Below are 12,146 nucleotides of genomic sequence, written 5' to 3'. Positions count from 1 at the left end.
GACAGACAGACAGACAGACAGACAGACAGATAGATAGATAGATAGATAGATAGATAGATAGAATGACAGACAGACAGATAGATAGATAGATAGATAGATAGATAGATAGAATGACAGACAGACAGACAGACAGACAGACCGATAGATAGATAGACAGACAGACAGACAGACAGACAGACAGATAGATAGATAGATAGATAGATAGATAGATAGATAGATAGATAGATAGATTATGTAGTCATGGACAAATATATTAAAGTGTCATACTGGTAGAGTTTGATGATGGAGTTCTGGTTTTGGTCTGGTTTGTCATCAGGGATTGCCTCTTTCAGATGAACAGTCCTCTGACCCAAAACAGATACCATGACCTTCAACAGGTCAGGAGAGGCTTCTTCCTGTCCACCCTCGACCACACCAATCTGAGCCCGGCCTCCACGCTCTCGGTCCCTGATGTCCTGAGCCAACAGAACAGCCTACAGAAGACAGGAGAGGAACCCAATAGAAATCAATGAATTCATAATTTTATAAGTCATCCAGCCCAGTGTCGTTTCCTGTTACTTCAATTACCTTTAATTTTTCTTGTCTATTGCTTTGAGGACCGTTCCATTGAATTATTGCTTTTCCCATGTCCAGAATGAATATGTCCCCTAGATTAAAACTGCTCCAGGAAACCTCCACCTGCAGAGACACACACACAACCCGCTAAAATTTACCTAGTGTTCAGTCAGTACTGGCTAGAAATCAGACATTACTGAAAAAGTCCTGTTCAGCTCCGAATAGGATATTTATTCTTGTTTCTTTCTGAAATGGACAACCTAAAAGACAAGGATCCAGGCCAAGTAAGAGAGAAACATCAGAGGGCATGAGAACAGTATGCAGAGACAAGATTCTTGACCTTCTTACGCATTAAATTCAATAATTTAGAGTCCGACAGCTTCATTTACCGATCCCCTTAATGTTTCCCCTTAGCCTACAACATAAATATCTGTCCCTACAAAGTAAATTGAATTGCAAATACTCTAATGTGCATTGACCACATTTATAAATCAGCTCAAGCATAAAAGGTCTGTGTTCTGTTAAAACAAGGGTTTTCAAATTGGGTTAGCTCATGATAGAAGGACATTTTAATCCTTATGTAATAAAGTTGTAAAGGAATTGAGAAAGGCAAAAGCAAAATTTTTCATTGATCTACTATTGGAGTCCCACAGGGATTGATTCTTGGACCAATTTTATTTAGTTTATATATTAATGATCTACCTGTGGTTTGTGTGCAGATGATACAGTTATTGATACTTATGCTAAGACAAATGCTATCAAACTTACTGCTGCATTGAACAAAGTCTCAGACTGTTTAACTCACTCTTGTCTTACTATTGAGCAAAACTGTAATGTATTTATCTATTAAAAGAGCTGATGAGAGTCGACTAGATATTTTAGTTAAAGGAGAGGCAATAAATATTGTTAAGCATTTTAAATATTTGGGTATGATCATAGATTCTAATTTAAATTTAACATTTCTAGAAGTGTTAGAGCAAGCTTAATGATTGAATGAATGAATATTAGGCATCATTTGCCTTAGCTGAGCTTTCTCTATAGAGGAAATTGTAATTTTGCATTGCAGTTGGAGGTGTCTGGTGTAGTAGTTCACCTCTCTGGCAGTCACGTGTTTTGTCCCTTTGACGTGGAGCAGTCGCTTAATGTTATACACATTGGTCTCCACGTGAGTGAATCCCGATCCCACACCACCTTTTTTATATCTGCAGGAAACAAGAAAATTTGGACATAATCAGATTGTTATGGAATTGGGAGGAGCAAGCCAAAATATTTTTGTTTTACTCACATGAGACCATTCTTGAAGTAGCTTTTGAATTTAGCTGATTCACATCCCTGGACCTCCCGGTATTGAACCGGACTGCCGCCGAGATACTCGTCCAGTTGGGTCACATAGATGGCTGCCGCTCCCTGCTCATCCTGAGAGGAAGTGTTGCCTATCCAGTAGTGGATGTCAGTGGATTGTGTGGCACTGTTGCTCACCTGAATGACACAGGACAAAATGCATGAGGACAGATACACCTATGCTTAAGAAGGTATCATGAACCAGTAATAATCAGTTATTATCAGTAATAAAAAAAAAATCATTCAATTCATTCATTCAAATTGATATGTATAATTTTATTTGTGCTGTCAAATCGATTAATCGCAAATTAATCGCATCTAACATAAAATTTTGTCAATACATAATGTGTGTGTATAAATATATTTATTTTGAGTAATTGATATAATATTCATATTGATTAATTGCGATTATTCACATCTAACATAAAATTTTGTAAATACATAATATATGTGTATAACTATATTTATATTGATTAGTCGATTAATTGTTATAACATTCAAATCAATTAATTGCGATTAATTACATCTAACATATAAAAGTTTGTAAATACATTATATGTGTGTGTGTGTGTATGTATATATATATATGTACACAAACACATATATTTACAAAATTTGATGTTAGACGCGATTAATTGATTAATCGTTTTGACAGCACAAAATTTTATATTTACATAATATTTTATAATTATTAAAAAATTAAAACTATTTTATTTATTTTTTTAGAAAAATCACCATGCATTATCATTGGAAAAAAGTAGTATTAATCAGTTATTATTAGTAATAATAAAAAAAATCAATCAATTTATTCATTCAAATCGTTATGTATAATTTTATTTGTGCCGTCAAATCGATTAATCGCAAATTAATCGCATCTAACATAAAATTTTGTAAATACATAATGTATGTATGTGTATAAATATATTTATATTGATTAATCGATATAATATTCATATCGATTAATGGATTAATCACATCTAACATAAAAGTTTGTAAATACATAATGTGTGTATAAATATATTTGTATCGATTAGTCGATTAATCAATATAACATTCAAATCGATTAACTGCGATTAATCACATCTAACAAAAGTTTGTAAATACATAATATATTTGTGTGTGTGTGTGTGTGTGTGTGTGTGTGTGTGTATTTACAAAATTTTGTTAGACGTGATTAATTGTGATCAATCGTTTTGACAGCACAAAATTTTATATTTATACAATATTTTATCATTATTAAAAAATTAAAACTTTTAATTTTTTTTTTTTTTTTGAAAAATCACCATGCATTATCATTGGAAAAAAAAGTAGTTTTAAAAATTCCATAATGACATCTTCCTTTGTTTAACAGGACAAAGTTGTGAGATCACTGAGATCATTGTCAACTGGAGATATTCAAAAGTGTTCATGTATAGTAAACCTTTCCAAAAGCACTATGTGAGACGACCTCAAGAGCTTCTCTGTGAATTAGATTGAAATTACTTACATTAAGAATTATATAGCAGTCACCCTCAAAAAAATTTCCAAATGCTTGCTCTGGGACAGGGACCATTTGCATTTTCTAAAGAAACAGAAAACAGAATAATACATAATACTAGGAATAACAAAAAATGCAGACTTGTTTTCATGTTTGTTTCTTTGTTTTTAATAAATATTAAATCATAGAGCTCACAAAAAAGGGAGAAAACAACAGTGGTCTCTTACACTGATGGTCCAGATCTGCAGGCCAGGCTTTCGCTGGATGTTTTTAAACACATCCTGGGCTTCAGTCATTCTGCTGGATTCTGAGAAATCTCAATGCTCAAACTATCTGAATTAAAACAGATATCCACAATGTAATACTTCATAACTGATAATAACACTTTGGGTATATTGAATCACATTTTGACATATACAGAAATCAATTCAGTCTTATTTACTTCAGCAAAAAAACAAACAACAAACATTGGATTATATTTAAAACTTAATACTTATAAACACATCTTCTACATAAGATAAAATTAGCATATTTTAACAGACAGATAATTAAATAGACAGACAGACAGACAGATAGATAGATAGATAGATAGATAGATAGATAGATAGATAGATAGATAGATAGATAGATAGATAGATAGAGCAGTGTTTCACTATCTACAGTGTCACATTTCAGTTTTTAATTAAATGTCATGACAGATCTTTGCAAATGTGAAATATCAGGGAGCAATATTCCATCATCACTCATAACAGTGACTTGAGAACAGATGGTTTATGAAAGGATGATGGAGAGGATATGTGGAGATTTTACTTCCTCCAGAGATTCTGTACCACTAATAAACAGCGCTGCCCAGTACCATGGCAACAAATGGATTTCACATTGAAGAATCTGCTCGATAAACACAAAAACTACTTGGCAGAAATTTGTATCAGAACAGATCGCTATTCACATTACAAATTATGTGGAAATATTTTGCAGCTCTGGGGTCACATGATAGCCAAAATCTCTTTCAGATGTTTCATCATGTACAGTATGTGTCCTGCTAAGGGCTTTGCTTCAGAATAAATTTCAAATGCATATTCAGACAAGCTGTGAAGCTTATTGGGACAAATAATTAGCACACTGCAAATAAACACCAACTAAAAATCAGCAGCCAGTCCTCTTCCATAAAACTCAGTGTTAACAGTGAAAAGAAACGCTGACCTTTCATAATCACAACGCAGCTGTTGCTAAGAAACTGGGGCGCGAGAATATTGACTGAAATATTGTGTTGAGGGTGGAGCATGAACACACAAGGAGCGCAACGATCAAACAGAACAATCTCAGGATGTAGAAGACACCATCCTGAATGAAAAAAATCTCCAATTTAATCATACTAATTCACCCATATTGGATTTCTCAGAAAATGGTATTCAGTGAGAAAACAGACAAACTAAAGCACAGCTGTATGTTGGTCATACCAACATACAGCTGTATGTTGGTATGTTTGGTATGACCAAAAAAAAAAAAAAATCGCTGTTTGGATTTAAATAGGCAAATGCTTAAGAGTTTATGATTAGATCGTTATGTATGTGATTATTGTGTTTCTAGCATGTTATATGTTTGGAATCAGTTCTTTTAACCCTAATTGATGGAGTGTGTAGCTTTTCATTTCTAAACAACCATGTAGGAAGACGTATCATGGCTATATTCTAGGATGACAATGTAAAGATTCATCCGGCTCAAATTGTGAAAGAATTCAATGAATTCAAGTCTTTGGAATGTGCTGGAGGAGACTTTACAGAGTGCTCACCTCTTGCATTGTCAGTACAAGCTCTTGACCAAAAATTGATGCACCTCTTGATGGAAATAACATCACAACATTAATTTCCAACAAGAAGTGCCTCAATTTGGGTCAAGATCTTGTATTGACAATGCTCTGTAATGTCTACTCCAGCACAATTTGAACCTGAAGAATATTGGCTTTGCTATATGCATTTACATGATTCATGTAATTCCTAACTGAGTGTCACGAAACAAGAAACGTTTTTTGTTTTTGACATATTAGACATACAAATAAAAGTACATGTGTGCATATTTTTGTCACGTATGTTTTGGTTTTGTGTTCATGTTTATGATTTCATGTCTTTTATTTTGTAGTTTGATTCATGTTGCTTGTTTGTGTCATGCTTCACTTGTTCCTCATGTTCTCCCTTAGTCTACGTGTCATGTTTTCATTGGTTGGTTATGGTCATGTGGTTTTCAGTTCTGTTCTGTCATTGGTTCCCTTGTTTCTTGTGTCTCTTCCCCATTGGTTGCCATAGTCATGTGTTCTCTAAGTTCTTGTATTTAAAGCCATTGTCTTCCCCATGTTACTTGGTCGTGTATTGTTATTGTAACCCTGCTGTTGGTGAGTCTTATGGTCAAGTCTGCTCAAGGTCAAGTCTGCTCAAGGTCAAGTCTGCTCATGTTCATGTCAACTGGTTGCTTGGTTTGTTTGCTCACTTTACTTCAATAAACTGCACTTGGGTTCATCAAGCTCGCCTTCAGTCTGGACTAATCGTAACAATTTTAAAGGGGACCTATAATGTCCCTTTTACAAGATGTAGTATAAGTCACTGGTGTCCCCAGAATGTGTCTGTGAAGTTTCAGCTCAAAATACCCCACAGATCATTTATTATAGCTTGTCAAATTTGCCCTTATTTGGGTGTGAGCAAAAACACGCTGTTTTTGTGTGTGTCCCTTTAAATGCAAATAAGCTGCTGCTCCTGGCAGCTTTCCGGAAGAGGGCGGAGCTTTAACAGCTCGCGCTTCGGTTGCTAAACAACAACAAAGCTGGAGAATCTCACGCACCCAAAATGACGATTGTCAGTAACGGTGTTCAGCCTTAATTGTTCAAACTGGAGTCGGACACTGATGGAGAGACTCTGGAAGAAGTTACAACTTATAAAAAGTATCTGGACGTTTCTGAATGGTTAGTGGATAAGTGTATGTAGTTGCTGTGGAGTTGATTCATCGACTAGCATGTGCCGTCATGTTAATCTTTTGTGCAAATCCAGCATTGAATTGACCCTCGTTTGTGAAGCAGTCCGGCGTAAAATGACAGCATGGTAACAACACTCTACTACAACAACTCTTCCTCTTCAGCCCAACATGGCCTCACCCCCTTTGTTGCGTGTTCTTGGGGGCAGGGTTTATGTAAATTTTAGGGATAGTGATGTCACTAACCCGGGAAGAAGCTTGTTGCAGTCCCTAACAGCCGTTTGTTGTAGTCCAAACAGAGAATTCTTTAAAAGAAAATATCTCCCTTTGCATTGAACTTTGAGCATTGTAACTTTACAGATGTTGTTTATGCTCTAATAGCAACATTTTACACTAACTAAAGTTAAAAAAAGTGAAATCATAATCAACCACCCCTTTTAATGCAAACATTATTTGCAAATAGTTCAAAATGATCCCAATGTTCCCCCCAATGTTCAAGATATGGTTACGACCTTGATATGATCTACTAATAATCAGAAGTAATATCTGTCTCAACAGCTTTTAATCTCTCACATGATCCTGTTACATTAAATTAACGTTCAAATAACACATTCTTCTGATCACTCTCTGACAAAAGCTCATTACTAAAGCACAATCTACTTTACAAGCACACTGCGTATTTAATAGTTTTGTGTGCTTGAATGACTGGTTTTCCCGTCTATTGACAAAGCTTTTTAAACAATAGTCGACACATAAGTCCTGATCAGTTACATGGTTTAGTCTTATATTTCCCAGTGAGAGTTCGTTCATGCAGGATCTTGTAATTCTTTATGACAAATTTATAAGCTTCTGTTACACAGTATAAAATAATATACTATCTCGAACAGAGTAAAATTTCCATCAACGAGTCTGACTGATGCAATTCTGCTTTATATGTATTGCAAATAAAGTGTATTGTTTTAGTTACAAGTAAAAGTTAACTTTAATTATGTAAAACTTTGACAAAGTATTTAACATATCCGTTAAGGACTGTATATGTACCATCAAATGACTGATTAGTTATGATAGTTTAAATATATTTTGCTCTTACCTGTATGTCGCACACAGAAGTATTGTTCAGGGTAGTAATGTATTAATGTATTAATGATGAATGTCTATAAGCGTCTTCCTCTCCCTGTGTGTATTGTGAATGTGTGCTGATCAGGGAAGGGCTTGTATATGTCCAGCCCTACAGGTGGGAACACACCTTAATACTCATACAAGACTTTATATGGACAGGAATAGGAGTTCCTTTGACCTCTTATGTACATAACCATATAAATACACCTTTAGAAAGAAAAACTCTATATAAAAAAACCTTTAGAAATAAATTAACACAAAAGCCAATAAATGACGTCTAAAAATATGCATGTGTTTGTCCATTCATGGTTTGTGTAAAAATATTAGGCAGCACAAGTGTTTTAGAACTGTTTGATAATAATAAGAAATGTTTCTTGAGCAGCAAATCATATTAGAATGATTTCTGAAAGATCATGTGACACTGAAGACTGGAGTAATGATGCTGAAAATTCAGCTTTGGCATCACAGGAATAAATTACATTTTAAAATATATTATAGAAAACAGTTATTTTAAATTGTAATAATATTTCATAGTTTTTACTGTATTTTTTTGATCAAATAAATGCACCCTTGGTGAGATATCAATATAACGAAAGTGAATATACAGTAGGGACCATAAACGTAACTTATAGGATTTTGTGCTATATTCCATGTCTTCTGAAGTTGTTCTGAGCTGAGTTGTGTTTTTTACACAAATCACTAGAATGATTCAGCTCACGGAAGGGGAAGATTATCAGTGAATAATGACTTGAATTTTTTTAGTATTTATGACTTGTAATATAGTGCATTATATAGACTACTTTTATGGAGTTTTTCCATGATTTTTATTATATTTTCTCCTTCCATGTTTCACAGAAGAAAGAATGCCAAACATGTTTTAAACAACATGAGCGTGAATAACCGAAATTTTGGGTGAACCCTTTACATGAATTAGGAATCTCTATCATAATCACACATTCTCTCAGTTATCTAAAACAAGCTTGTTTGAAGTTGGTGGATGTCAGAGCGACTCAAGCGTCTCTTTCCTGCTCTGGATTCCACTCACATCAGCTCTGTGTCTCAGCTCTTTCACTCTCAGATCATAGGGAACGCTTCAGACGGGAACGCCACACAGACACTCAGGAGAGGCAGAGAGAGGAGACAGTGATTAATCTCTTCCACTCCAGCAGATGGGGAGACTGAGCGAACGAATCCCCTGCGAGACGCTCTTGGACAGATATCAGAGGCTTCCTATGGCAAACGGCCCATCAGCCACTAAAAAATAAAGATAAGTAAGCGGCAAAGTGGTGCTTCATTAAGGTTTAGAGGCTTCCCCTTAATTGCAGGCCAGAATGTCATTCTGAGCGAGACAGAAAAAGGTGGACGCTGTTTCTATGGGTGATCAATAGTAGCTATTGTGTGTGTGACAAAACATAATTACAAGGATAGAAGTAAAAAGACATTTATAACGAGGAAAAACAGCTTCTTTTTAGGATTGAAAACAGCAGTTTTAATGATTATCTATCTATCTATCTATCTATTAGGGGTGTAACAATATTCAAACCGAACCGAAAAACCGTGATACACCACCCACGGTAGGAACCACGATACTCACATGAACACGCCCCGCCCAGCCCTGGTCCATTGGATCAACAGGAGGAATGCGTTGTAGCCTAACCACAATTAAATCGCAATAAGCTTGCATTTTGTTACTTTCGATAAGAAACAAGGTGTCATCTTTCAAATTCTATTTAATCACATGACAGATCGCTGTACAGGCGCCTCATTTCAAGCGGGAGCGCGGAGCGCGAGTGAACGTGATCATCACTTCCTCTTTAATACTAATTACAGAATAAACATGAATGAACATCTGGTATGTTGAAAGATACAGTACAACTTACTGAAACATAATATCTTGTGTAATCGCTCAATCAGTGTTTCAACGGCGGAAAGAATAAAAGCTTGTAAACAGTCACGTAGCAGTAGCATTTACCTCAGGCGAGTCCACAGCTTGTTAGTTCATCAGGGAAATGAACTCTTTCGCTAAATATAAGTACTATATTAACCTAATAAGCCTATATATTCATTATATTTTACAACCCGAATTCCAGAAATGTTGGGAAGTTTTTTTAAATTTAAATAAAATGAAAACTAAAAGACTTTCAAATCACATGAGACAACATTTTATTCACAATAGAACATAGGTAACATAAATGTTTAAACTGAGAAATTTTACAATTTTATCCACTAAATGAGCTCATTTCAAATTTGATGCCTGCTACAGGTCTCAAAAAAGTTGGCACGGGGGCAACAAATGGCTGAAAAAGCAAGAGATTTTGAAAAGATTCAGCTGGGAGAACATCTAACTAATTAAGTTAATTGATATCAGGTCTGTAACATGATTAGCTGTAAAAGGGATGTCTTAGAGAGGCAGAGTCTCTCAGAAGTAAAGATGGGCAGAGGCTCTCCAATCTGTGAAAGAGTGCGTAAAAAGATTGTGGAATACTTTAAAAACAATGTTCCTCAACGTGAAATTGCAAAGGCTTTGCAAATCTCATCATCTACAGTGCATAACATCATCAAAAGATTCAGAGAAACTGGAGAAATCTCTGTGCGTAAGGGACAAGGCCAAAGACCTTTATTGGATGCCCGTGGTCTTCGGGCCCTCAGACGACACTGCATCACTCGTCGGCATGTTTGTGTCAATGACATTACTAAATGGGCCCAGGAATACTTCCAGAAACCACTGTCGGTAAACACAATCCGCCGTGCCATCTGCAGATGCCAACTAAAGCTCTATCATGCAAAAAGGAAGCCATATGTGAACATGGTCCAGAAGCGCCGTCGTGTCCTGTGGGCCAAGGATTATTTAAAATGGACTGTTTCAAAGTGGAAAAGTGTTCTATGGTCAGACGAGTCCAAATTTGACATTCTTGTTAGAAATCAAGGACGCCGTGTCCTCCGGGCTAAAGAGGAGGGAGACCTTCCAGCGTGTTTTCAGCGTTCAGTTCAAAAACCAGCATCTCTGATGGTATGGGGGTGCATAAGTGCATACGGTATGGGCAGCTTGTATATTTTGGAAGGCACTATGAATGCTGAAAGGTATATAAAGGTTATGCTCCCCTCCAGACGACATCTAGACGATATTATCTATCTATCTATCTATCTATCTATCTATCTATCTATCTATCAAACATTCTGCAAGCGAATGCAAAACATTTGCAAGAAAACACAAAAGCATTAAAATATCATTCCCCCCATCTCATATATTTTTTTTGCTACGTCCATTTAGGGGCTCCATAACTTTTTTACTTCCACCCTCTCAAAGGCCCATTGAAACAGAAATAACACAATTTCCAGCATACAATTAGCTTCTCTTTTCTCAATGTCAGGATCTTCAAATTCTAACAATAAAAGGTATCTGAGTGAATTTAATGTGAAGAAACTCAATGACACTGTTTAGGGAAAGAGATCAATAGGATTTGGGCAAAATTGATTATGTTTACCCCAATGTCATTATTACGTAAAGGTTTACCAGCCGGTTAAGTAATCCATTAAAGTGTTTGTGAAACAACACAAACTTGTCCATTGCAGTATGTTGGTAGCAAACACTTAGTTTTACTGTATTACTCAAATAAGCACTTAACACTGCATAAGGAGGAACCTTTAGGATTTAACAGCATTTTTCTCACTAATGACACAGAACAGCGTGTCCTTCCCTCTCGGTCCAGAACACACACATAGACAAACATTCATGACAATAGTAAAGCAAACAGATATGACTCATTTCCAGAGGAGAAACCCAACATAAGAGCTCATATTCAGCTGGTCCTTTCATCCACCGTCCCAGAAACACCTTAGGCAAACATCTTTCTGACAGCACCCAAATTCAAAATGTAATTTTATACTCTCAAACACACACTGTTTTCATCTCTAAGAAGCAAAACACACAATCCATAAAGCTCAAGGTCATGTGATTCACAGAGGTTTCTAGGCACCATATTTGGATATTATGAAGTTAATCATTGAGATCAGGAACTTCTGACAGTGTAAATATATTGTGAAGTCTTTTGTAACCTAAGTAAATGTTTTATCTAAGTCAGAGAAACTATTTTATAACTAAATCAATCTGGCTACATTGGAGAAAACCAACATAAAGTAATTTTTACCAGGTCAGGTTAAAATTATTTTCCTTAAAGTGGTCTTTTCACTTTCACAGTGTAAACTGAGACATAAATATTTGTGAAAATGTGAAAACCATCTTACCTTTCTCAGACTCCAAGGTCAACAGATACAATAACTCAATAACGTATAAATGCACAGCTGATCGCCGCCACATATATTTCCATGGCTAAAAAAAAAAGGAAATCTAAGCTTTTTCCAAAGTTTTACCACCAAAAATGACTATTTACTGTCACAGGTGGCCTTTTGGTTTCTTCTCTGTAAGTGAACCGCTTAAGGTTCATGACAAATCATGCAGCAAACTAGACGAGTGCACAGAGTTTGCTCATTAACTATTTTTCACACAGCCCACATTTCTGAGCACTCCATTATTTACACAAAATCAATCTTGTTGAGGAAAACCAAGCATATTTAAGTTCACTGTACTGTAAAGATCTTGTACAATGGACTCATTGTGTGTAATCCGCTCATGGCTTCCCAGCATCCCATTGGAACATACTCAAGTGAAATGCACACAAACAGACACAAACAT

General features: G+C 35.7%; 1 protein-coding gene across 4 annotated transcripts in view; it reads right to left on the bottom strand.

Annotated features, from left to right (window-relative positions):
- Window positions 1–12,006, bottom strand: part of vill (villin-like) — a 22,283-nt gene extending 10,277 nt beyond the window's left edge. For 2 of the 4 annotated variants that reach the window (XM_051881790.1, XM_051881793.1), the window contains exons 1-7: window positions 11,699–12,006; window positions 3,601–3,706; window positions 3,383–3,457; window positions 1,841–2,034; window positions 1,649–1,757; window positions 568–678; window positions 268–473 (exon numbers count right to left, since the gene is read on the bottom strand). In XM_051881790.1, coding sequence (XP_051737750.1) covers window positions 268–473; window positions 568–678; window positions 1,649–1,757; window positions 1,841–2,034; window positions 3,383–3,457; window positions 3,601–3,669 — 764 coding nt within the window. In that variant the 5' untranslated portion in view covers window positions 3,670–3,706; window positions 11,699–12,006. Of the gene's footprint in view, window positions 1–267; window positions 474–567; window positions 679–1,648; window positions 1,758–1,840; window positions 2,035–3,382; window positions 3,458–3,600; window positions 3,707–7,424; window positions 7,550–11,698 lie in introns of those variants that run through there. The other 2 variants (XM_051881791.1, XM_051881792.1) reach the window with 2 other exon arrangements.
- Between the last annotated feature and the right edge of the window lie 140 nt (window positions 12,007–12,146).

The sequence above is a fragment of the Ctenopharyngodon idella genome, chromosome 23, assembly GCF_019924925.1.
Source record: "Ctenopharyngodon idella isolate HZGC_01 chromosome 23, HZGC01, whole genome shotgun sequence".
NCBI classification, from domain to species: domain Eukaryota; kingdom Metazoa; phylum Chordata; class Actinopteri; order Cypriniformes; family Xenocyprididae; genus Ctenopharyngodon; species Ctenopharyngodon idella.
The sequence above is the reverse complement of the archived record's forward strand: the minus strand, read 5'-3'. Positions and strand labels throughout refer to the sequence as shown.